The sequence below is a fragment of the Narcine bancroftii genome, chromosome 8 (genome assembly GCF_036971445.1).
Source record: "Narcine bancroftii isolate sNarBan1 chromosome 8, sNarBan1.hap1, whole genome shotgun sequence".
NCBI lineage: Eukaryota > Metazoa > Chordata > Chondrichthyes > Torpediniformes > Narcinidae > Narcine > Narcine bancroftii.
This window is the reverse complement of record NC_091476.1, coordinates 158,475,886-158,503,469: the sequence shown is the minus strand read 5'-3', so window position 1 is coordinate 158,503,469 and position 27,584 is coordinate 158,475,886. Positions and strand designations below refer to the sequence as shown.

Sequence of the window (27,584 nt, the reverse complement as noted above, 5' to 3'; positions counted from 1 at the left end):
CTTTTTTGCTGGTTGCTTGAATTCTGAATAATAGTTTTACTGTATTGAGCAGCACAGCTGATGAAGCTCTTGCCTCACAGTTTCGTTCTTGCCCTCTAATGCTGTCAGGTAAAATTGGCATGTTTTTACTCTGACTGCATTGGATTTTCTGAGGTACTTCAGCTTAATTTTGCATCCCAAAAATTGGTAGGTTAATTCGTCTCCAGTGACTCAGTGATCAAATATGGGGGGGGGGGGGGGACATGACACAAATGTGGGAAGAATAAAATGAAATTAGCACAAGGTTGGTGTAAATGAATGTTTGGTAATCTGTTCATCCCATTTCTTTGTTTATAGTGCCAGTTAACATTTAGATGTTGCGGAGTCTGATTCTATTCAAGTTTAACCTTTGAATCTTGAATCTTAATTGATTTTTCTGTTTAAATTTACATTATAAAATAATTCCTTGTGATTAATCTGATTAATTTATTTCAGGAATCAGAAAGTGAAGAAGAAAATCTAGATGATCTAGAAAAGCATCTCCGAGAGAAGGCTCTGCGGTCAATGAGAAAGGCTCAAGCTTCACCACCATTATGAGGGAGAGTACTGAAGTAAACTAACTTAAGGAGACTGAATGGATTAGGCACAAGGGCTTTGTACATTTTAAAATCAGCTGCAGATATGACACCAGTACATTAAGATGGCTGCCATACCCTACACGAACACTGCCACTTACCTATACTAGAATTATTTTTCATAAAGGTCAATCATAAATATGATTTTTGTGCTGTATCACAGAACAAAATTCTTTGGCTTTTTGGATTTTTCACAGTTACATCTTCCCTTAAATGCAATGTTATTTGGGAAGCCTTTGGCCTCCATTTGTTGTTAGTTTTAATCCAAGATCCTCTTCTTGGGTGTGATTCACTTGGATCTGGACATAAGACACAACTCTTTGAAGAAGAGAGGTATTTTATTTCTGCCATTGACAACCAACATAAATCATGGTTTCCGTTTGCTGGCCGTGGAACAGACTGATCTTAGAAAGTCTGTGACCCAAAATATACCAACTCCTTTCTAAATGGTCATATGTCCATTATGTGGATCTGATTTGATAAGAATAAATTAAATGAATCTGGTGTGAATCAGTCTTACAACTGCGGACACAAACTGCTAGATTTGATCTGAATTGACTCACCTTTATGCTTTTGTGACTGAACACTGAAAAAGTTCATTTTCTTTTGATTTGTTTGCAGTTTCTGTCTTGGCTATCAGTATGTAATGGTATTTTGTGACATTGTTGTGTAAATGTACAAATCCTTTGTGTTTAATCCACCAGTATAATCTGTTGTGTAGTTTCTGCAGAGTTTGACTTTTATTTGAGCTGTTTGATTGTCCACAACATTCTTTACAAAGAGCTTCACGTGAAAATGTGCTGTATCTAGAACACTGGAAGTCTCTTTTTTTAAAAAAAAAAAGAAAATTGTTATAGGAAGAGGATGGTACTGCCAGGATCTGAAGGATTAAGATTTCCTGGTTGACAGTAGTTTTGGATTGTATTTTGCTTTGTGTAACAGATTGGTTGCATCCAAACTGTTAGTGTCTTCTACTGTTACGGTTGTTCTGAGAGTAAAAACTTGTTTAGATGCTGTTCTTTTGTGGGAGCTTAACAAATCTGTAATGACTATTTTGAATTTGTCATCTTTGGACTTAAAGGGTTTTGTTTTTTTTATATAAACGTTGAATTATAAAGCTGTAAAAAGCTGAAGTAATAAATGGAAATTAAATTTCTAAATTCAATTTTCTTCCCTCTGACAGGCCTATTGCTTTCTGAAAGAATGATTTTAACAACTGATGCACACACCTTTTTTTTTTATTGTCCAGTTACTGTATTGGCCAAAATTAAATGCAACAACGAAAAAGAAATCTGAGTATTAAGAAGCCTTAATATCCGTATGAATTTTTTTTCCCCCTGTGCATTATATAAACCGGTACTTGGATTGGGAAAGAGTGGAGGGATATGGGCCTAATGCAGGCAAATAGGATTATTTTAGATAACCATCATTTAGCACAGAGTTAGGCTGAAGGGCCCCTTTCAACACCTCTTCATCTGTTGGATATTTTCAATGAAATGCGGTAAAATTAGAAGCAAATGCTAAATTAATGAAGACGATGAAGAATATATTTCTGTAGTTTACTAGTCACAGCAAAGGACTTTGTATATGAAAGGTTGAAGTTAAACTGAAGCATTGGATGATGTAGAGCTTACAGCAAATCACAAGGGGAACCGTTTGATTTTTCGACTGGAATTAATGTGTTGCTGTGATTCAGTTGGAAGTGTAATTCCCTCTTAATTCGAAGGTATAGAGTCGAGCTCTGTTCCAGAGATTTGTACATACAAGTCTGGACAGGGCGTTACTGAGAGAGCACTCTTTCTCAGAGGTATCATTTGTTGGGGAGATGTTAAATTTGCGCTTTATCTTGGTGGATATAAAAGATCTCCAAAAAAGAGCAGCATGAGAGTCGTTCCAGCTGTTAACTTGTTACTCAGTCAATTGAAGTGGATTGCCTTGGTCCTTATCATCTTGCTATTGGGAGTGCTGTGTGCAGATTATTAGCTGCAGATTCATGGGAGGGAAAGACAAGACTTCCTGTCTTTGCTTGATTTTGATTCTCCATAATTTGTAAATTTGTCTTTCTCAGAACCTTTTTAAATCAGTTTAAAAAAAAACTTTTCAATCTTATTGTCTATGTAATGTCTGATTGCTAGCATTCTGAATCTGCATACCATCTTATTCTGCTGTACTATAAACTTTCGTGTACGCAGTGCCAGTGATTTATTCCCATATTTGCAGTACAGCTTTATGATCACAGAAGATAGACCAGAATTTACCAGTTCATCATACTGCAATTAAAAACATTGTGCAAGCCAGGAGTTAAATTTGCCATTGCATAAAAATGCTAAATAATCCAGGTAAGAATTGGCATAATTGTTGATGTTTTAACATTTGTATCTTTAAGGTCTCCCAATATGATTAACAAATTGTTTCTATATATCAATACTAGTAATGTAACCAAGTGTAGCTAGTAGTTTGTTCACAGTGAAGTTCCACATATGGCAGTGAGATGAACTTGTTTTTAATCTTGTTGATTAATGGCAAAACGAGTATCAGAATGCCCTGATGCACTTTCCAAGTGTCCAAGACATCATGTCCATTTTAGTTGGTAGGTTGGATGAATGCTGGATTAGTTGGAAAGATTGCTCCTTTTGGTGATGCTGCAGTGTCTGATATTTGTACTGGGATATTATTTTCTATTGTATTCATACTTTCAGAGTGGGACCTGACCTCCATGGCTTCAAACTTGTGATTAAATTGTTTTATGGAGCTTTGGTTGGATAATATAGTAAGGACTCTGGGAAAAAAGTGATATTTTAATTTTATTAAATATATTGTAAAAGAAAGTGATGTTGGACCGTCCACTTCTTCCATTATTCCTTGATGTCACAAAATATTAAGGTGGACCACATTACAGAATGATCCCTGTGCATCAAAGAGACAATTCAGATTAGGCATTCAATTTGCTGGACTCCGGAACTATGATCATGAACCTGTTTGCCACATTGTCCCAGACTTTGTGGAAAAATGTTAGCAGTAAATCTCAAGATATGCAGGATTTTCATTTGAAAGAGGAAGCCCAAATTCTGGTAAGCTGGCTGAAGTGGTGCTCTCAGGAGATTGCCAATGGGAGTTAATGTTTTTGCGGATTCAACCAAACTCCCAGTTAGCTCCTGGCACATGGACAACTTCCACATTTATATTGATGGAGGATTTTAAAAAAATGCAAGGGACAAAATCATGACTTTTTAAAAAACTTTTTTTGAATAATTTGAAGTTTTTGAATGTCCCAAACAATTCTTGACAGCCAGAGGGCATTGCTGAGGTATTTTATCAGTTATTTTCTTGCCAAACAGGGTTTGTCCTGGTCCTTATTGACAAGCTGCCACATTTAAAAAAATTGGTACACAAGGAAAATCTCATGTAATTATGCGAAGTATGTTCGCATGAATTGAAGACTGGTTTTTGCATAGAAGTCAATGTCAAAATAAATGGGCCTTTTTCAGGCTGAAAGATGAAGTGGGTGTGATATCCCAAGATCAGTTATTGGCTATTAATTATGATGTATCTTAATTGCCTTGAAAAGTGAGGTATTATGAAAATAAGCAAGAGGGCAATGTGTAATGAGGATGTATAGGCTCTGTAACAGGGCATTGATAGTTGGAGTGAGTGGACAAAACAATTAGCAAATGATGTTTAATGCAGTAATATTGAGATCATGTCGTTCAATGTGAGGACGAACCATTATGTAAATGGAGCAAGCTTGTGAATGAGCTAAATGCAGAGGGATTTAAATGTTTTGGTGTATGAATTGCAAACCATTACCACCAGCGTTGTCTCCGCTCCATCCTCAACATTCATTGGAGCGACTTCATCACCAACATCCAAGTACTCGAGATGGCAGAGGCCGACAGCATCGAATCCACGCTGCTGAAGATCCAACTGCGCTGGGTAGGTCACGTCTCCAGAATGGAGGACCATCGCCTTCCCAAGATCATGTTATATGGCGACCTCTCCAAAGAAGAGGTACAAGGACTGCCTAAAGAAATCTCTTGGTGCCTGCCACATTGACCACCGCCAGTGGGCTGATATCGCCTCAAATCGTGCATCTTGGCGCCTCACAGTTCGGTGGGCAGCAACCTCCTTTGAAGAAGACCGCAGAGCCCATCTCACTGACAAAAGACAAAGGAGGAAAAACCCAGCACCCAATCCCAACCAACCAATTTTCCCTTGCAACCACTGCAACCGTGTCTGCCTGTCCTGCATCGGACTTGTCAGCCACAAACGAGCCTGCAGCTGACGTGGACATTACCCCTCCATAAATCTTTGTCCGCGAAGCCAAGCCAAAGAGCAGCAAGATGCAACAAGTCATTAGGTAGGCAAATAACACTTTGGTTTACATTTGTAAGAAGGTTGGGGTTAGAAATGGAGAAGTATCACAATACAGGGAACTGGTAAGGCCACACCTGGAGCACTGTTTTGCACAGTCTTGGTCTTAAGGCCATGTGGTATTGAAGGCAGTTGAAAAGAAATTTACCAGTTTTAATTCTTCCGACGGGAGGGTTGTATAATTGTGAGTTTTTAGAGAAACTCGATCCATAGTTTGGAATTTAGAAAAATGGGGGAGTGGGGGGAAGAGGGGGAATCTTTAAATCAGTGTGATCCTTTCCTCGACATGAGAAGGTTAAGGTCAAGATATGTTAACTAGTGGAAGAATAACAGTTATAAGATTAGTGGTAGCTATTTAAAATCACAGAAAGCGGTTTATTTTAAAAAATTCTCTTCAGGGTGTTGTGGAGGGGTTTAAAGAGAATATTTTTGGAAGGTCCTTGAATTGAGGGCTATGAGGAACTGCCACTCAACAGCAGATTAGTCATGATCGCATTGAATGATGGTGTCATCTTCACAAGCTGAGTGGCCTACCCTTTTCATTTTTCAAAAATTTTTCCATGACTTCATAATTTTGGCTTTCAATCTTTTTTGGTGTATCTTTTATTTTTGTACTTCCAGTTTCTATCACCTTTACTGTGGCATGAATCTGTATTGAAGATCAATGGAAAAGATTAAGACCATGCCTGATTCCACAAGATTTTTTTTGGCTACTGACTTTTGTTTTTTTGTAAGTTGGATTTGCTTGTATGCGAATTACAATCCTAATTTTTGTCTTCTCTTCCCCTTTTTTTTTAAATCTTGGGTTACTGCCAGTCCTGCACAATTGTTACAAATTAATGAAATTGGGTTAAAAGTAAGCACAAACATACCTGTTTTTTTTGTTATATGACATGAAATTTCTGTCCTGTCCATGCAAATACAGTGGAAACTCCTTGTCATTGGCATCTACAGGGATTGGTAGATGATGGATAAGCAAATTTTCTGGTTGCTTGAGACTACTCTTACAAGGCCTAACTAATGCACCTGTATTAAGAACAGACAGTTTAAAAGAGAAGAATAACTACATACACTGAACAAACTTCACTTGCATGAATATATATATTCATAAAGCATTTTACTTTATTTTCAATCAGTCTTTGAAAACATTTAACCAATGCTGCATCTGCAGGTTCCTCCCCCTTTGCAGAGCTGCCTGAAAGACAAACGATGACATTATAGATCATTAACTCCCACTTCACCAAGTTTAAAGATAAAGTCCTACTAATATACAATACACTAATAAGATAAACACTGATAAGGAGACACTTTTAAGAGGGTCGACCCAATGGCGAGCGGCATCAATAAGCTCTTCATCCCGGGCAATGCCATTTTACACAACTTAATTCAACCAGCAGCTGCGAGCAAAGCATGACCAAGGCACTCCGCTGGCCTGAATATTTGCACCCATCTTCAAGGGTTTGTGTGTTACTTCAGAGAACACTTAGAATTTAAAACTTTTATTCAAAATTCTATTTATCTTCCTAATTTTTTTTGCCGGTGCTTGAACTCTGGATAACAGGTTTGACTATACCTGTCCTGAGCCTGAACCATATCTTTGAAGTTTTCCCATTTTCAGTTTTTTTTCTCTCACATATATTGCTGAAGTCCCATTTAAATTAGCTGATATTGTAGTCTTCTATAGCTTAAAAGCAAACCCTTGGGACCATTTTGTTCACGTTGACCAAACTAGTCCTATTTACCTGTGATTGGCCCATATCCCTCTATACCTTTCTTATCTATTCACCTGCCTAAATCTCATTTAAACATTACAATTGTCCTCAGCTCTACCACTTACTCTGGCATCTAAATATGTATTCTCACCTTGTTCAGTGTGAAAGTGGATGCCCCTCTGGTCCTTTTTAAATCTTTCCCCTCTTGCCTTAAATCTATGCCTTCTAGTTTGGATTCCCCTGTGCTGAGAAAAAGATTGACTACCTTATCTTTGGCCCACCTAAGTTTACATGGCAGCATAAAGCAGTGGTGGTAATGAGCACGCTGTCACCGCCTGCTGCTGCTACAACAATCAAAGCAATATTGCACAGGTTCCCCACTTCTATGCTGATCCTGTGTTGGTTAAAGCTGGCATAAGTGACAGTACCAATTTATGCAAATTGAGACATCAATTATTCAAAATGTATTTTATTTAAATTGATTGTCTTTAATTTGTTTTTCAAGTTGCTATGTTTATTGCAACTGACCTGACCACACTGAAAGCTTTGGCAGTCCTGAATAAGGTTGTTAAAACTTGTTCCATCAGTGGCAGCTGACTATGCCAAATTAGTTCCTGTGCTCCACTTGGCCATATCCAAGAACTGCGAGCTGGCTCCTACCCAGAACCACATCAACAATTTTAGGAATTCCTACCTGTATTGCATCAGCTCTATTTATATTGCATAATTAAAGTTTTTCATGATACTTGTATTTTGCATCTTTCTGTGAAGGTGGAATTTTTTTCTCTTATTACTTTGGGTTCTATTCCTGAAGTCTTTTGTAATCCAAACTGCTCACAAGTCAGAAGTGGACAAAGTATGTAAGTATGTGGGAGAGGATCATAGAGGCAGACAGGAGAGTAAAGCATGCACAGGAAGAGTCATGCTGACTTGGTGAGTACAAATGCCTAACCTTTTCTCCAGAAATCTGAAAACTGGCAACCTCTGAAACTTGGCATTTTTTTCGGTTGATGACATTTGTTCATTTAAGATAGAATTTGGCACTAATTAGTGCGATTATCACTTTAGAAGAGCAACTCCCTGTGGGGCAATTGTTACTTTATAAGAGTTCCTCCCTGTTGAGTGTCATCAACACCCGTGCTCCCAGTTGACACGACCTATCGGAAGCCTCTGTGAAGCCTATGAACTTGGCAAAGAGCAGCAGTGTCCCCTATTGGTAGCAGTGAGATGCAGAAAAGGAAGCGTCTTTCGTTATCGATTGTGCAGATGGTGGAGTTATTGCGGAAGTTTGACAGTGGTGTATCTATGTCGTCGAATGGAAGATTATGGTGTGGGATCATCCATCATATCTGATTTAAGGAAACAACGGTAGTTGAAGTTTTACAGTGAGAGTGATGACATTTACTGATGAATAAAAGGAAAACTCCATAAGGCAAAAAAATAGGTATTGACCAAGTGCTTACTGAGTGGGTGCGACAATGAAGAAGTGAGCATGTGCCACTGACTTGTCTGCTTGTAATGAAATAACCTCAAAAATTCCATAAAGAACTGAACCTTGAGGGTGAGTGAATATTCACATGGTTGCCTGTTAAAATTTAAGTGTCAGGATACAAAATATGTGGTGAAAAAGCTGCAGATTATGATGCAGTTGAACGTTAGATGAATTTGAAGGCTTTCGTGTCAGTAATGAGGAGGATAATCGCTAACCTCATTGCCAAAAGTGTTGAAGCAGAAAATGTAAACGCGTAAGAGGTAGTTGACATCAAAGAAGGGCTGAAGATTGGCAATGATGCATTCCTTGAGTGATAGGGAAATTGCTGAAATGGTGTTACATACCGATAAGCATGAGGACGAAAACATTGTGCAACAGGTGGGAAAAAAAGCCCATTAATGATGAGGTTAAAATGTGCAATCAGTTCATTGGTGGGATGGACCAACGTTCATGTATCAGTGAGCATGAGATTACTTAACCACGATATCAACAGAATCCTGTGTTTCACCTCTTTTTACCCATGAGATTAAGGCTGTTTCTTCAATTAAAGAGACTGCTTAGACAGAAACCTCTTAATTAAACAGATGGCACTGGAAGAACTCTTTTAAAAAGAGTTAATTCTGATGCAACGTTTGAGCTGTAATCGCGCTTACTGCATTTGCACTGAGATGTCTGAGCCAATTTTATTTTGAAATTTTACTTTAAAATATATTTTAAAAATGCTCGTGATATTATGGTCTATTTTGGTCTTTATTTATCTAAATTCATTTAACAACCAGCGTCCTCTATTCTGTGCGATTTTGAAACAATGCTTAAAGGGGCCACCAATTTAAAATGATTCCGAAATCCGCAAGATTCCAAACAATGGCAGGTGCCTGGTCCCAACAATTCTGGATGAAAGATTAGGAACCTGTGTGGTGTGCTGAGGCAGCAGCAAGCAAGTACAAAACTCAGAAGACTGTACAACAGACTTTATTTCAGTCAAAGTCAACACCAGTTCAAGCCTTGGTGTCTTCTCGTGTGACTGGCTCAGGAGGGGCTGGCTCAGGTTTATATTTAGGTCGGCTGATTGACAGCCAGCCAGGTGGAGTCAGCCCCTTAGGTGGTCTTCCTGCAGGTACAGAGGTCGCCCCTGCAGTAGGCTGGTGGTCATATCACCACAACCTGTACCGTACGCAAGTGAGGCGACTCAGTGCTCCCAAATTTGTTCAGCTTGACCCAGCCCTGATTATTTTCGCTGTGGAAGGGGGAGATGAGAAAATACTTTCATCCCTGCAGCAGCTGGCAAATCTCCATTCATCCCTCTGGTCTCCCAAAAGCTCACTTCTTTGCACAGTGTGTCTACAAATTGACATGTGTAACCTATGGAGAGCTTGTAACAGCATCAAACTCTGTTGCAGTTACCTTGTTTTGCAGGAGCTATTTGCAAATCATTTCTCCATCTTTGGCCTCTGTTTTTCCTTGTGGGATCTAGAGCAATCAATGCATTTATTGGGCATCTGTAATTGGCTGAACAGTTTGGGGAACCAGGTATGATTTTGTGACAACAATTTTCTGATCATCATTCCTGCTTTAAATTTGATATTTGTGGCTTTCAATTTATTGAATTGAATTTGCTGTTCTGATTGATTTGAACATGAGACTGTATCAGAGACTTGGACAATATATTTAGTGGTCCAGTAACAACCTCTATGATACCATGCTCGTCTAAATAGTTTAGGACAGGACCCTTCACAATGTCGGGCATGAACAGGATGCTGTAACAGCATGCTGTTGTAACCTTTTCCAGTTATGAGATCACTTATATGATCCATGCTGGAACTACACAGTTTTAAGTATCTTTACTGATTACTTTCTCACAATTTTCCTCTCTTGAGGCAGAATTCTGATATCATTCCAAATCATAATGTGATAAAATACGGATTGTATGGGGATTGGGTCAGTTTGGATTTTCCGGATTCTCGGGCAGTAATCTTAAAATTCTAATTTAAGTAGAATAAACCGGTAAATTTTGATTATTAACAAAACATATTTTCATATAAAATACAAAGTACAAAAGCATTTTTCTTACATTTCCTCTACTACGTGGTTGCTTGTTCCCGCTGTGTTTCTGTGGCACTTGGGCATGCATGCACACAAGAGCTGAGAGTTTTCGAGAAGTTCAGATTCTTGGGTGGTCCGGATTTCAGCTGACAACTATCAAGAAATCTGGATTTTCTGTCCCTCTCCCATTCTGCTCTGTTTGTTCCATCTCAAAATATTTCATCCTGTTGCCTGTCCCAAAGATCATTCCATTCTGATGTAAAGTCCTTGACCTATCATGTTATCTGGCTGCAAGAAGCAACCTGACCTGAATGTCTTCCAGCATCTTGTATTTTCATTATAGAGCAGTTCATATCTGGGTAAAAATGATGGCAATAATATGATCAGAACCAAATGTATCAATGTGATGCAACCCACCACAGATGGATTGTTGTTTCATTAGGTTACCCTCAATCTCCACCTTATAAATAGTTTTCTCAATTACTTTGCTATGATGCTCCCACTTGATTCTAAAGGGGTTGTCAGCTGAGAATGTTAATTTTGTCCTCACCCAATGCAGTATTGATGCTACATTTGTGGGTTTGGTTAAATTTGCCTGCAATAATGTGAAACATTTCCCATCAAAAGTAGCTTACTTCAGATAGTTGGAGGAACAAATATGATGGTTTTATCAACATTTGGTAGCCATAGTTAAGACAAATAGCGGTAAATCTTTAGCTTTCCCCCCTCGCTTTGGTGCGCTGCACCTGTACCCCTCCCATCGATCTAGAAAAGCTAGATAATTTAAGGCCTGGAAGGTGGATGGTGCATACCTGACAACCTCATTTTTTTCCTCTCTTTTTAGTTTAGTCTTGAACTATCTTGATTTCTTGCTCTCAATTTTTCTATTTTTCTTTTTCTCTGGGGAGGTATGGTTAATTATAGTGAGACATGCAATAGATATTAATGGATGATATTACTAGTAATGCTGGCTAATGGATGTATATTAGTACAACAAGTAAAATCTGAGTAGTTATTTTTTTGAATAACATATTGGGACCTCTGACAGTATTACAGTACTACAGTAGAGTTTCAGACTAGACTTTTGTGTTTGTCATTGGAATGGATGCCTTACTGATTACTTGTGACTTGGTGTTTAGTGTGCATTCAATAAAGACATGCATAGTAGCATTTGAATTTGACTGATTCCACAATCTGCATATGTAGAAATGTCAACAAGCCTGTGCCTGATAATTCCTGGTAATGGACATCCCAGCGCATCAAAAGATCTGAGCTCCCAGTGGAAGTAGGAGGTGGAGACAATTTAAGAATTCAAGGACACTTCCTCCTGTTTACCTCCTGTTTCATTATTTCTGGGGCTCTTTCTGCTGAGCAAAGAAATAGGCCTCCTTTTTCTCTTTCCTGCCTTCTGGCTTTCCCACGTCTCTTGCAACAGTACTGTTTATACTCTCTTACCACTACTTTCAGAGCCTGAGGGTGTAATCCATTTGGTCCAGGAGACCTATCTACACTTGGATCATTCAGGTTTCTGAGTACATTCTCATTTGAAATAGTAACTGCACTCACTTCCCTTCCCTGATACTCTCTGACATCTAGCACACTGCTCATGTCTTACACAATGAGCACTGATGCAAAACTCTCATTTAGCTCCTCTGCTATCTCCTTGTCTCCCATTATTGTTTCAAATGGTCCTACATCTACCCTCACCTCTCTTTATATACTTGAAAAAGCTTTTGTATCTTCTTTGATATTATTTGCTGGCCTATGTTTTTGGTTTATCCTTTCCCTCATGCATCTTTCATGATCTTATGTACAGGTTTAAAAAGGTCCCAATCCTCTTCACATTAATTTGTGCCTCCTTGTATGCCCTCTCTTTTGCTTTTAAATTAGCTTTGGCTTCACTTGTCAGCGACAATTGTGGTCTTTTTCCATTTGAATACTTTCTCTTTTTTTTGGTTTGTATTTATTCTGCACCTTCCTCGTTTCCTGCAGAAACGCTATCTGTTGCTGCTCTGCTGACTTCCCAACTAATGCCCCCTTCCAGTCTAATTTGGCTAGTTCCTCTTTCATGCCAGTGCAATTTCCTTCACTCCACTGAAATACCAACATATCTGACTTTAGTTCCTCCTTGTTAAATCCCAAATTGAACTCCAATCATAATATGATTACTGACCCGTCATGGCTCGTTTATTGTCAGCTCTCCAATCACCTCTGATTCATTACACAACCTCAAATCCAGGATAGCTGACAGCCAAGTGGGCTCATCAGCATCTGGAATGCCATCTAGTAGGCTTTCTGTGAATTTGCACCAATCTGGTTTTCCCAGTTAACTTGCATGTTAAAAATTCCCCATGACTACCACAACATTGCCCTTCTGACATACCTTTCCTATTTGCTGTTGTAATTTGTCGTCCACATCCCAGCTACTTTTTGTCTGTATATAACTACCAACAGTATCTTTATACCCTTGCCATTTCTTAACCCACAACGATTCTAAATCTTCTGATCCAATGTCACCTATTTCTAATAATTGAATGTTGCTCTTTACCAAAAGACCCATGCCTCTCCTTTTCATACTCTATACATCCTTGGACATTAAGCCATGACTCCATGATGGCCCAACATCATACCTGTCAATGTGCAGTTATACTCCAAGGTCATCCAATTTATTTCTTTAGATGCGGGCATTTAAATATAAAATCTTTATCCCTTTATTTTCCACTTTTGACTCTGTGTCCCTGTTCCATTGTAACTCATCCCAATGACTGCAAATTTGCCCTATCTGCATGTTCTTCCACACAAACTCCCTACGACCTGTCCCTACTTGTGTGTTATTCACCTCTTCCTCTGCCTCTTCATTATAGTTTCCAACCCCCTGTGAAACTAGTTTAATTTCCCCCCTCCACCCCCACCAACAGCATTAGCAAAACCTTCTTCCAGGATATGGGTACTTTCGAGTTCAGGTGCAACCTGTCCCACTTGTACAGTTCATCCCTTCCCCAGAAAAGGTTCCAATGATTCAACAGCTTGAAACCCTCTCCCCCCCGCCCCCCATCCCTGCACCATCTCCTCAGCCATACATTTGTCTGCACGATCTTCCTGTTCTGACCTTCCCTAGCCTGTGGCACTGGGAGTAATCCAGAGATAGCCACCTTGAGGGTCCTGCTCTTCAACCTCTTTCCTAACTCCCAAAACATGGTTTGCAAGACCTCTATCCCACTCCTGCCAATGTCATTGATACCAATATGTACTACGACCTCTGGCTGATCACTCTCCCACTTAAGAATATTCTGCACCCACTTAGAGTCATCCTGGACCTGAGCACTCAGGAGGCAAAACATTATCCTGGAGTCTCTCTTGGGGCTTCAGAATCTCCTATGTGGTGCCCTAACTATTGCTCTATCTTACTTCATTCTTTCCTTCTGAGGTTCAGAGCCTCATTTAAACTGTGCTATTGGTCTGGCTGCTGCTTTGCTCAGATTGATCATCCCCCTCAGAGGAATCCAAAGAAGGATTCTTATTACTGAGGGGATTGGCCACAGAGGTACCAGCTCTGCCTTCCTATTCTCTTTCCCTCTAATAACTGTTATCCAACTACCATCCTCCTATCTACCTGGTGTGATTGCATCCCTGTAACTTCTGTCTGGCACTCCGCAACCTCCCGAATGATCCAGAGTTCATCCAACTCAAGCTCCAAATCCCTGACATGGTCTGTAAAGAGCTGCAATTGAGTGCATCTCACAGATGAAGTCATCAGGGATACTGTTGGCTTCCCTGACTCCACATTCTGCAAGAGGAGCATATCCCTACCTTGGCTGCTATTTCCACTGTCTATTAAAGAGGAAAGAGTTAGAATAATCTGTTCCTACCTTGCCTCAACTCTTACATCTCTGCCCACTGAAGCTTAAACCAAATTCTCACTCCTACACTGGACCACTCACACAATGGCAACTCTGTTTGATCTTGCCATCCTTCTCTTGGCTATAGCTAATTAGCCAATGGGGACATTTAAGCAATCACCTATGTCTCCCACTGCCTTTTGCATGCTTCTCTCATTCACAGTTCCTGACAAGACCCAGAAAATGTTCCTTTTTAAACTCTTCTCCCCATCTTGAGTTAGCTCTCACTCTGCAAATCGATTGGTCTACTGCTAATGCATTCTGTTTTACAAATGGATTACCAGGATTGAATATTCTGTTAAATCTAGAAGAAGCTTAAAAAAAAAAAAAATCCAAGGTGCAGATGTTCTCTCTGATTCTGTGGTTTCTTCTGGGTGTCTGGTTTCCTCCCATGCCCTATAGGTGTGTATGTTAGGAGGCAAATTTCACCTCATGTATATGCGGGAGATAAAGTCTGGGGGAGTTGGAGTGGAGTTGATAGAAATGTGAGGATAATTAAGGAAAGTTTAGTCGGGGAATGGGAATATGTCAGCTCTTATGGATTTAATGGGCCTCCTTCTCTGCTATTTGACTCTTATTTCCTTATGACAAGTTGTTGGGGCACTGATTTGGATATCCAAATCCAGAGCTAAATAAAAACTGGCAAGTTGACCACTTCCATCTTAATTGTGTCACAACTGTTTTCCAGCCAAATTCTCTTTAATTTCAATTGGTTGAGAAAGTGTTGCTTTTGTTTCAGAATCATTGCATTACCATTGACCTTAACTGGTGAAATTGAAGCATAATTTTATTCGCCACCTCACCGGGCAACTGATACATGCACGTTGTCTTCCACTGCTTATTTTACAGAAGTGACCTCTGATGCATGCTGTCCCGGAGATCTTATTGAAAGCAGAAAAGCATCCGTACTGGAGAACAAAGAATATAATTATTCTCACTTAAAACAATAATGAAGCTTTGAGTTGAGAAAGATCCCCAGGTTGGCAAATTGATTTGAAATCAACTGACCTATTTAGTCTAATTTGAAAATGTAGTTTTCAGTGTCAATTTGACATGTCAGTGTGCAGCCGGAGGCGATGACTGCTTCAATTAGAACAAATTGTGACAGCAGTTAAAAATCTTCAGCCCCTCTTTTTTTCCTTCTAGGCTAATGAAATTGGCTTAAGGTTTGTTCAACATTGGAAAAACTAGAAGGCCAAGCTGAAGGTAGGAAAAGTTGTCACTACACAATTAAATATGCATTTTCAAGAATACATTTTCAGGTATTTACGCAGTAGTATTTCAGTTCCATTGCACAACATTTCATATACTTGGAGATAAAATGCATTCATAAACCTCGTCTCAACTTCATATGTTGCAAGCAAAACTAAATTCTTCCACAATTTTTCACCTTGGGGGGGGAAAAAAACAAATTGGTTTGCCAGTGTTCTTTAAGTTCTGTGGGCAGCAATATATTTTTGATCATTTTATTTAAATTGGATACTGAAATTGCTGAATAAAACCTGATATTTTGTAATCCTGTTACTCTCCATTTTCACTAGCTATTGTGAATGACTGTGAGGATTGAAATGAACAAATGTGATCTGCCCTTGTCAGGATATGTGACCTGCAAAGTTTTCTTAATAGTAAGCAAGTTTTTTCATCAGATATTTATGTATAGCTAATTCAATAAAGCTTCCAAATATCTCTTGTTTGAGAATATATAAATACATTTATAAAATCAATGTTTATAAGTTTAGTTGTCATTCAACCCACTTCCCCTCACTTTCAAGGCGATCCTTCTCATAGAATCCTGTCTGCATGTTAGAGAGTTGAATATTACAGATTTGCATTTACCTGTATTAATTATTCAGTCTATTTATAGATCAAATCATGACTCTGTTTCTCATAATGCCACGTTTAGAATTATTCACAATATTCCATGCATAACATTCTCCAAATGTAGAATTTTGTTCTGTATCTCCTCCTTAAACGTTAGCTTTGCTGTTTTATACCTTTAAAACTATCCAAGAAACCGAACATGTAATGCCACATTTAGAATTATTCACAATATTCCATGCATAACATTCTCCAAATGTAGAATTTTGTTCTGTATCTCCTCCTTAAACGTTAGCTTTGCTGTTTTATACCTTTAAAACTATCCAAGAAACCGAACATGTAATGCTTTCCAAATTTTGCACAACCCCATATATTTGGATTCCTATTGAATCAGACAGTGAGCTTGTCTCACTGGAAAATCGAACCTGTCATTATCTCATTAAGTCATGAGTTTGTGTAATAGCAATTTTTATTTTAATGTGAGGAATATCTAAATTTTCTTCAGTGCAGGTACTTGCTGTCATTTAAACTGAGTTGTTTTGTATCATTTATTCACCATCCATTGTGTAGACAGCAGGCAGACTATTTGAGTATCATCATTAATAAATTTTAAGTCTAATTTAGAGATTACATTAGACTTCATGAATATGGATCCATAATTTATCCATTCCTGACTGTTCTAACCACTTTGGAGGTTCATCGTCTCCTGTTGCTTAGCATATGAAAGATTTAAAGGTAATCCATCACTACCTCTGAAGCAATAACAATAGGAAATATTGTAAATGCTCGGATGATCAGACAGCTCCTGTGGAAATAGAAACAGTTAACCTTTCAGGTCGATAATCTTTCAACAGAACCATTTCTAAAGTTATTCAATGTTATAATTAGTAAGTTCAAAATTAACTAGCTATGTGCTGTTTTAAAAACAGCTTGTATAGCTGACAAAAAGAGCGAAAAAAAAGTGAAAATGGAATATTAATCACTCTTTATCCATTCAGTCAAATAAATTAATTCATTATTTTAGAACTTTAGAAATTGTCTCTTGACATAAATACATGGCAACTGCTTCACAGTGGTGTATCAGTGCTGCTGGGTTTGACCCTGACCTGCATTGTTGTCAGTGTGCAATTTGCTCTTCTGCTTATGACTGCATTGGTTTCCTCCAGCCGTGCTCTGGTTTCATCACACATCCCAAAGGTATGCAGGGTAATAGGTCACTGCATTACCCTGTAGCATGGGTCAGTGGTGGGAGAATAGAAAATAATTTATGGGGGAAATGGGGTGAATAGGAATGCTCTGAGAGCAAGCAGAGATGAGATGACACTTCCTGTGTCATAAGAATATGTGACAAGTAAATTGAGGATGTACATCAACCATTTTACACATACATGTTCTCAAGGGCAGCAATAGTATAATGACCAGTAACATGTCTTTCATTAATGCTGATTGAAAATAAATACTGAGAAGAATTTCACTGTTTTCTTTCAAATAGCATAGAATAATCTTTTACAGTGGCCTAATGCAGGGGTGTCAAACTCAAATTCACAGAGGGCCAAAATTAAAAACTAAATATTTATTGAAAATTTTCAACAACATCTGCATGTTTTCTCTTCTTTCAACATATGTAATGTTAAACTTTTTCTTATTAAAATAAATGTTTAATAATAGTTTTGGTTAAACTCTTTCCAGAAGAAGCATTAACAAATGAGAAATAAAATATTCAATAAATAATATTTCTCTATAGCCTTTAAGTTCCTTTTAAATGTATTTTTTTTCACAAGCCAACAAGTCAAAAAAATAACAACTTGCTTCAATGAAAATCCAATCTTTCAACTATGAACAGTCCAAAGTTAACCAAAGAAAATATGAATCCAAGCTTAGCTTGCGACACTGTGATTTACTCTGATGCACCTGGGTCTAAACCAGATACTTGGCATCTCTTCTTAGATGCAAGTTCATCAAACTCTGGGGTCAGAGTTTGCCTCCCACCTGTCTTGAAAGGTCCTGTTTTCTGTCTTTCGTTTGGCCATTTTTCGTAAGGGGTTTATTACATGTGAGTTTGGCGACAGGTCGCAGACGCTAATGAAAGTAAAGAAGGGAGGTGGGGGCGATTAGCGGGCTGACGCCAATGCATTTGCAAAGCATTCTGGGATTTGTAGTATTAGCTGTGCTTGCGCTATACTGGTGCGGCGGCCAGCGGGCCAGCTCTAATACATATTTGATATGATCTTGCGGGCCAAATCTAATTATATCATGGGGCAAATTTGGCCCGCGGGGTTGAGTTTGACATGTGTGGCCTAATGTATCAAGCTGGGAGCAGTGGACCTTCAAAAATGGAAGTAAGTACAATAATTTAAAAAAAAATGTTATTAATTATAGCAGTGTAGAATGGTGGATAAGGTCCAGAAGAGAAAAAACTGAAGCGGGACAGAGCAAAGTTTGTTTGCATTTCTGTATTTGTTTACGTGTATGTTGTGCTTTTTTTTTTGCACAACCAGTAATAACCAATAATTAATGATAATTCTTCCACGCCCACAAGCAAAAGAATATCAGGTTTGCATGTGATGTAATGTATGTACTCTGACAATAAATCTCAATCTGATGTTTGACTAATTTTGTGCAATGACAAATGTCTAAAGCCACTGACACCATTTGTCCAGTAGAGGGCAGTACTACACTTGATGAAGATTCCCTATCCAAAGAGTCAACATTTCTTTCTCAACCGCAGGTGCTGCTGGCTGGACCGATAATTCCTCCAGCAGACTGCTTTTTACTCCACTAGATGAGATTTTTAAAAAAATGATTTGTTATATTTCAAGCATGGGTCTTTGTTGTTGCTATTACTTGATTTCCTTGTTGAATTTATTTATTTTAAACTTTCTAGTTTAATAAAAAGTGTTTTCACTAAATCTATCTTGTTTGATTCACTTCCTTTTGACCCAAATTATGTTCCTATCTAAGAAGCAGAGTGACCTTGTTATCATGAGTGATAACATTACACAATAACTAACATCCCCAAGAGTTTGGACAAAAGATTGATCCCATGGAATTGAGGCAAACTAGAAAAGGGTAAAAGAAAATTACTGATGTGACAAATCTGAATAAAACATAGAAATGAAAGGATCATACAAAGCAGTGGTTTTCAAATTCTTTCTCAACCCCCCCCCCCCCATTCCACCTTAAGTGTTCCTTATGCCATGTGCTCTGTGATTAGTAAGGGATTGCTTAAGGTGCTATGTGAGTGGAAAGGGAAGGTTGAGAATCACTGCTCTAGACCCAATTGTTACTGAAATATTTTGCTTGAGAAAAATTGTCATTGGCCCATTACCTTTGGAGTTATGAAACCGTGCACATGACGAGTCAATGAGGTACAATTAAAACAGTGGTTTTCAAACTTTTTCTTTCCATTCACATCCCACCTTAAGCAATCCCTTACTAATCACAGAGCACTTATGGCATAGGGATTACTTAAGGTAGGATGTGAGTTTAGGGGGGCAGTTTGAAAACCACTGATATAAAGAGTTTCATTTAAAAAGTAAAAAATCACTTTTTCTGCCTCTCCTGATGAATGTTTTCAGCACTCTTTTTTTAAATTTAAATTTGAGAAGTGGACTGAAATAACCTAATTAAATGTTATTCTGAAGCCAGAGCTCTCAATTCAAATCCAGTTATTAATTTAGCGCTCAAAATTAATGGCGAAATATTCAACTTTGTTTAGCCAACTGATCAAGCAGACAAATCTAAAGGAAACACCAAAGATTTACATTAACCATTTGGCATTCGTGTGACTGGAATGAACATTGATTAAATGAAGCAAATTTGGTCACGCGGATAAGTGTAAAGAGCCGTAAAATGGCATATCTAAGGTATGGCATGTGCCCTGGGTGCAACCTGAAGGGGGGGGCATCACTGAACAGTTTCTATTAAAGTCTGACAAACCATCCAATGAGGAACAGAATTTTTGAGCCCTTGTGCCTGTGCATTGACATTGCTGCCACTAAACCATTCAAACTCTGGAGAAATGTGTCTGTTACCATGGGAGTAAATGTTAGTGAGAAGAAGGAGGATAAAGGTCATGTGAGGACTGCATGTATAGACAGAAATCAAAGGTTTCTGTGTGAGAAATTTTCTTAGGTGTATTTATTTTAATGCAAGGAGTATTGTTAAAAAGGCTGATGAGCTAAGGGCATGGATCAACACATGGGATTACGACATTAGATTTTGATATTAGTGAGACTTGGTTGCAGGAGGGACAGGACTGACAGGTTGATGTTCTGGAGGAGGGATGAAAAGGGGAAGAGAGGCATTGCTAGTCAGGGAAAATATCTCAGTTGTGCAAAGTCAGGACAGCCAGGAGAGTTTGCCTATAGAGGCCACATGAATAGAGTTGAGGAATGTGATACAATTGTATTATAGATCGCCCAATAGTCAGATAGAATTGGAGGAGCAAATCTGTAGAGAGATAGCAGACCATTGTAAAAAGCAGGAAGTTGTGATAGTAGGAGAATTTAACTTCAAATATTGACTGGGACTCCCATACTGTGAAAGGGCTGGATGGCTTGGAATTTGTCCAATGTGTTCAGGAAAGTTTTCTAAATCAATATATAGAGGTACCAACTAGAGATGATGGTATTAAAGAACAAAACTAGTCAGGTGACAGATGCACATGGAGGTGAACATTTTGGGTCTGGTGATCATAATGTCATTAGCTTCAAGTTAAATATGGAAAAGGATACGTCTGGTCCTCATGTTGGGATTCTGAATTGGAGGAAGGCAAATTTTATGCAATGAGAAAGGATCGAGGATTGGGATATGTTGTTTTCTGGCAAAGATGTGTCCGGCACATGGAAGGCCTTCAAAGATGAAATTTTGAGAGGGCATAGTTTGCATGTTCCTGTTAGGATTAAAGGCAAAGTTAACAGACATTGGGAACCCTGGTTTTCAAGGGATATTGACAATCTGGTTAAGAAGAAGAGAAAGGTGTATAGCAGATATAGGCAACAAGGAGCTAATGGGATACTTGAAGAGTACAGAAAATGCTCAAGCACGAAATCAGGAAGGCAGAAAGAAGTCATGAGGTTGATTTGGCAGATAATGTGAAGGTAAATCTGAAGGGTTTCTCAAAGAATATTAAGAGTAAAATGATAATAAGGGACAAAACTAGTCCCCAATAGGTTCAGAGTGGAGCCTCATGTAATGGGGGAGATCTTAAAATAGTTCTTTTGCATCTGAATTTACTCAGGAAACTGGCAATAGTGCACCAGGAAGGAAGGGAAACAAACAGAAGGGTCAGGGAACATGTGGAGATTAAGGAGGAGGAGGAGGTGCTTGTTGCCTTGCAACAAATCCCCTGAGTTGGATATGATATTCCCTCAGACCTTGAGGGAGACTAGTGTAGAAATTGCAGGGGCCCTTGCAGATATATTCAAAATGTCTTTGGCTACGGGTGAAGTGCCAGAGGATTGGAGGGTAGCTCACATGGTCCCTTTATTTAAAAAAGGCTCCAAAAATAAACCAGGCTGGTGAGCCTGATGTCAGGAGTAGGTAAATTACTGAAAGGAGTTCTGAGAGATAGGATATATAGGTTTTTGGACAGCCAAGGGCTGATTAATGACAGTCAGCATGGCTTTATACATGGTAGGTCATGTTTAACAAATCTTGTAGAATTTTTCAACCAAGTCCAAGAAGGTAGATGTGGATGTTGTCTACATGGACCTCAGTAAAGTCTTTGACAAGGTCACGCATGGGAAGTTACCCGCCCTAACTTGCTCTGCTGAGTGTAGAAAGAGAAGAAACTGAAAAAACTGATTTGATCACATCATAGACCAATTTGCATTAGTGAAAGCTAGGAAGGTGCAGTTATAATTTTCATGTAGTGCCATAATTAGTTAATTAAAAGATTAATGAGCTTGACATATTTTTGAGCCGATATTATGGTAAAGTTATCTAAAAGATGGGTGTCGTGTTTGTTCAGGGGCGCAATTTCAATGCCTGCCATAGGCATTATTTTCCTTAGATATGCCCCTGTGTAATGCAGGAAATGTGCTCTGTGATAGTTTTATGATAGTTCTCAAACTTCTTATTCAAATGATATCCATTTTTGCTTGATTTATTAAAAATAATCAGTTTTTGTAGCACTTTAAATAGGATTTGAAGATGATATACTGTGATGCGCTGTCGAGCAGAAAACCAGACACAAAACATAGTCTGTTCAGCAGGCTTTATTCCACACAAACTTCCACAGAGCTGGCTGAGAGAGTAGCTGTGCTCTCCTTGAGGGACCGGATGTAGCTTGTATCCTGGAGGGTGATTGGCAGCCAACCGGGAGGGGCTTGGTCCATTCAGGTCGGCTGATTGACAGCCGGCCAGGAGTTGCCTTGCCCTCCAGTGATCTTCTGCAGGTACACAGTTTGCCCCCTGCAGTCGGCTAGTGGTGTATCATCACAGCAACGTTTTGGGCCTGAGCCCTTTGTTGAGCCCTTCGCTCATTGATTGCCCTTTGCTTCCAATAGATGCTGTGTGACCTTCTGAGTTTGTCCTGCACTTCTGTGTATTGCACTACAATCACAGAGTCTTAGAGTTAAACAAAAAATGACTGCAGATGCTGTGATTGTCGTTGAATGGCACAAAAGTGCTGGAGAAACTCAGCGGGTCACTTGTATGATACTTTGACCAAGACCTCAGGCCCAAAAAGTTGGATGTGTATCTTTGCCATAATGAATACTGCATGATCTGCTGAATTTCTCCAGCATTTTTGTGTTTTAAATCACAACGTCTGCAGACTTTTCTATTTAACTTGTTCCAATTTGGATGATTTTATGAATTCTCCCACTTCTGGAACAGCTTGTGTGGTAAATCAGTGGGCAACAAAGATCAGGGCCAGGTGTCAATTAGAAACTTCCTCTCTGAAAGGCATCTTGTGCATAATTATAAGCTTTCCTCTTCAATTGCACAGCAGCCTGAAGCTGGGGAAGGCCAGGCTGTTACACAGCAGTGAGCAGGCACCAGCCTGATGCCAACCCATCTGGTGTTGTGGCTGGTAGATACAAACAGCGCTGCTGGGGTTCTGTATCCTAACACATGACCCAGCTGCCATCCCTCTGCCCTGCTGCTGCCTTCAAGAATACTTTGATAAATCAACAGACATGTTAGTTGGGTACAAAAGACACCCAATGTTTAAAAAAGGAGGGGAGGAGAGCAAGACACTGTGACAGAAAAAAAATTAAGTTGGCAGTTTGGATCTGTGTACAATAAATATGTTGGTCACTGTGTGCTGTGATGTCATTGGCTGTTGAGATTTCAGTCAAATATGCCATGTGTGAGAAATTTATGGAGTCTGAACAGATTTTGCAGCAATAATTTTATTGCAGAAGCTAGCCAAGAAAGAGGGGAAGGGCCAGGCTTTTGTACTGGATAGGATATTTAGGAGAAGAATTTCCAGAATAAGGTTGCCCTGGATTGTACATAAATTGGAGTGATTATAATCTTTTCTGATCCTGGCCAGCTAATCCTACTGCTCCTCTTGTAGTGTTCTCCAGTTCTTTCTCCAGATGGATACTTACCCTTTGTGATATACAATGTGCAGGTATGATTTCAATAATGTAATGATAGGTGTAATGAAACATGCTCTAGGATGTCTATCATATTTTCAGTTGTTGTTCCATTTTAGATTTTGGATTTATTGTCAGAGTACATACATGACATCTCACAACCCTGAGATTCTTTTTCCTGTGGGCAAGGCAGAATGGCCTCTTATTGGTAGTGCAAAATAACTGTACACAATGTACACGTAAACCAATAAGAAAAATAAACAATCTGTGCAATACAAAGAAAAAAAGACAATAAAGTGCAAAAAGTCCTTAAATGAGCCCCTGATTGAGTTTATTGTGGTGGAGGGGCAACAGCTGTTCCTGAACCTGGTGGTGCGGGCCTTGAGTCTATACCTCCTTACTGATGGTTTCAGTGAGAACAGAGGGTATGCTGGGTGGTGTGGATCTTTGATGATTGCTACTGATTTCTGATGGCAGCGTTCCCTGTGGATGTTCTCGATCGTGGGGAGGGTTTTCTTGTGATGTCCTGGGTTGTATTCACTACCTTTATGCTTGGGTCGTATTGATGTCCCCATTCCAGCCTTTGATGAATCCAATCAGCATTCTCCACCATACATCTGCAGAAAATTGGCATGGTTTCCATTATAGTATGTTAGAGAGTCCAGCCCAGATAATCGCTAGGTGATTAAAGGGACAATGGTCAGGTGTGTACCAATGGGTGGGTGGAGTCCAAACCTGATTGGCAGGTAATGTGACTTTCAACTTGGTTCTCGCTGGTAAGATCATATGACAGATTAGAATCTCCACTCTATACTTTGCCCTCTAGCTTTATGCGTCCCTATCCTGTGAAGACTGCTACCATTCACCTTGTCTAAGCCTCTCGATTTGATATACTTCTACAAGGTTTCCCGTCACCCTCCTACACTCTACAGAGTAAAATCTGAGCCTATCCATCCTCTCCTTATAACTCAAGCTGCCAGTCCCAGTGACAATCTTGTCCACACCATTTCTGTGGTTGGATGAACAGACCTGCGCACAATTTTCCAAGGGTGGTTTTACCAATGTCTTGTGAAGTTGTAATAGGACATCCAGCCCTAAACAAGGAAGGCCAGCGTGTCACTCTCCTTCAGCACCATGCCTACCTGTATTGCCACTTTTGTGGATACACCACCTCAAGATTATTCTACCTCTCACAGGGCATGGTAGTTACATTAATTTGGACTGTGAATTGATGATGTCAATCCCATGATTTGATAAGAACAATTTATATTAATGTGCAGTGTAATATGATCGAGTATCTTTTGCACAAAATTAATGAAAACATTCAAGAGGATTGCAGAAGGTGGTTTAAACGGAAACAGGATGAGTTAAATGTGGTGATCTTAAGGAAGAAACTTTTGAGGAGACTTTCAAAGCTGTAAAATCACCAAGGCTGGTGATTCAAGAAGAGAATTGCAGTGTGGAGGGGTGCTGGCTGTTGGGTTTTGCACTGATACTGAAACAGTAGAAATGGGATTTGTAAATGAGGCAAAGGTGGAAATGGAACACATGAATTGGAGCCAGACCAGAATATGTAGTATGGATGGCAGAATTTGGCAGAATTAGAAGTCTTAACATCAGCTAAATTATAAAATAAGGACATTAGTATTATAGAGGTAAATATTTTGAGCAAAAATCATTTGATATAAAGTAATTATTTTGTCTGTTTTAAAGTACGTGAACATGACAAAGTGACAAATCTTGAGTTATTCAGAGCGGGATTGACCAATATATGTCAGACCAATGGAGGAAAATCTCACTCTTATAAGTTTATGGAATCAACATTGATTGTGATAGAAAGGAAGGGTAAATTGTGAATTCCTTTCACCAGAGCTGGGAAAAAGAGCAGACCACCTTGTAAACGATCCTCCTGCCTTGTCTGTGGAAGAGTCTGTGGTTCCCACCTTGACTTCGTGAGCTGTCTCAAAATTAGAGTTACAGCATGTCACCCATGACTCTGAAGGACTGGCCAAAATAGTCCCTTCGCATTCCTCTTCCCTTTTCCACACTGACCTTTTGACCCGGGCCTTCTCCAATGCCAGAGTGAGCTGCCAATTCCACCTGGGCTGTCCTAGGTCCAATGGTATGAATGTAGATTTTTTTTTTTTACAGATAATAATTTCCCTCTCTTCTTACATACCTCTTCCACTCTTCCTCTTCCCCTCCCCCCAAATCTTTTATGATTCCTTTACTACCCATCCCTAACTGGTTCCCCCACCCATTCTCATCCCCTTTTCTCTTAGCTTCCATTCCCTACCACCCTCAACTCCCCACTGGATTTTTCCACTATGTATGCTACCATTGCCACCTTCTAATCAGATCAGATTTTGTGTTCTTCTCACCCCACTACATCCTTTTGATTTTCTCGCCCCTCTCTCTCGCTTTGTCTGGGGCATCTGTTGATCTACTGCCTCTGACTATCATGCATCCTTTTCCTGGTTCACCAATCTGACATGAGTATCTTTCCTCTGCCCACTGCCCCATCTTCTTTCCGCTGGCTCCTCCACATTCCCAGTCTTGATGAAGGGTTTCCAACTGAAATAGCGTCCTTACTTCTGCTGATGCTGCTCGACCTGCTGAGTTTCTCCGGGCAGATCATGTTTAACTTCAGAATTCAGCAACTGCAGCCTCCTGTGTGGCTCCAATTTTTGAAGAAAAGATGTAGAGAGGACATTGAAGAAGAAAAACATTCAAATATTCAAGTAAACCTGATCTTTGAATTTCTGCAATGACTCTTGTTCTGATTGTAACGTACCGGCCTGCTGTGGCTTACCGTAGTCCACATTCTGTTTTCTAAAACTTAGAGCCACCTGTTCATGACTCAACAGCAGAGAGTGAATTGGTTGCTGAACAGAATTTTGAGCAAGTTTGGATTCTGGTTGACCTGACTGGGTAATGCTCACAAACCATCCACTAACTGCAAGCTGAAATCTATGGTTTTCATTTTCCTTAAGGATGCACTATAGGATCAGGATTTTAAACCAGCACTGAAGGGTTTGAAAATCAGGCTTGTGTGGAAGGTGATTGCTGCATTTCTTCAAGATATCATGGGATTGGGAGTTTCAGTCATTTCCTCAGATTCAAAGTGAATCTCCAAATTTGTGGCTTGCTGACAAGGAAATCAAGTCACAGCCTTGCACTTTCCATCCACCTCCTGTACCCATGCAAAGCCGATATTCATTATGGATTCGCATCACTATTTTTGTTCTCAAGTTCTATGGGTTCAGGTAAATTGCTTTCTCCATAACGGCATTGTCCAGATCTTTGCGATAGCATCACAGTTTTTCTTTCTCCATTCACACTCTCTGGCCGGTGGTGAACATCCTGCAGTTCTTCATTTTGTATCTCTTACCTTTCCTTAAGTTCCTGATCTTAATTGTTAACTGTTTCCCATTTCACAGATCCTGCCCGATGAGCTGAATTTTTTTTTGGTTTTATTTTGGACCCAAGCAGCTTTCTTCTTTCCTTTACATCTTACACGAATTTGGCATTCTTTTAAACATTTCATTTTTTTCTGTTTTTCATCACATAATAAACTAAGAATTTATTGTCGTATAGGCAAGTACAACGTGCAGAAGTCTTACCTTCTGCAGCTTTCCAGGCACCTAATACACTCAGACAACAAATATAATTAACACAAGGCACCATAAGGAGGAAAAAAGTGATGAGAATAAAGTTGGCTGATTCACACAAAAAACATGCCACGTCAGTGGTGCAGACATATCTTTGGTGGTTAGGGTATTACAGGGAGGTTAAAGAAGTGATAGCTGTTCTTGAATCTAGAAGAGCTGGATTTCAGGATTCTGTTGCTTTACCTGAGGTATGGAATTTAATCCATATTTAAATGTTACAAGCCCAGAGGACCCCAAAACCCAGCAGCAATAGATATTCACCAAGACAAAGGGTTACTTGAACAAAAGTTGCTTTTAATTATCTTTAAACATGAAAAAGGAATCACACTTTAACTTAACTCTATTGACCTAACTTAACCCCCTTCTAATTCTAAGTGCACATGTATGTATGTAATGTGTGTGTAAGTTCAGAAA

General features: G+C 39.3%; 2 protein-coding genes across 8 annotated transcripts in view; both read left to right on the top strand.

The window, feature by feature from the left end:
• srrm1 (serine/arginine repetitive matrix 1) overlaps nucleotides 1-1,779 on the top strand; it is a 58,930-nt gene extending 57,151 nt beyond the window's left edge. For all 4 annotated transcript variants that reach the window (XM_069895628.1, XM_069895629.1, XM_069895627.1 and 1 more), the window contains one exon: nucleotides 475-1,779. In XM_069895628.1, the coding sequence (XP_069751729.1) occupies nucleotides 475-576 (102 nt within the window). In that variant the 3' untranslated portion in view covers nucleotides 577-1,779. The remainder of the gene's footprint in view (nucleotides 1-474) is intronic.
• A 93-nt stretch (nucleotides 1,780-1,872) lies between these two features.
• LOC138741466 (chloride intracellular channel protein 4) overlaps nucleotides 1,873-27,584 on the top strand; it is a 131,391-nt gene continuing 105,679 nt past the window's right edge. Inside the window, exons 1-4 of one of the 4 annotated variants that reach the window (XM_069895631.1) lie at nucleotides 1,873-2,953; nucleotides 14,981-15,110; nucleotides 15,278-15,337; nucleotides 15,673-15,756. In XM_069895631.1, the coding sequence (XP_069751732.1) occupies nucleotides 15,682-15,756 (75 nt within the window). In that variant the 5' untranslated portion in view covers nucleotides 1,873-2,953; nucleotides 14,981-15,110; nucleotides 15,278-15,337; nucleotides 15,673-15,681. Of the gene's footprint in view, nucleotides 2,954-7,533; nucleotides 7,631-14,980; nucleotides 15,111-15,277; nucleotides 15,338-15,672; nucleotides 15,757-27,584 lie in introns of those variants that run through there. The other 3 variants (XM_069895632.1, XM_069895635.1, XM_069895633.1) reach the window with 3 other exon arrangements.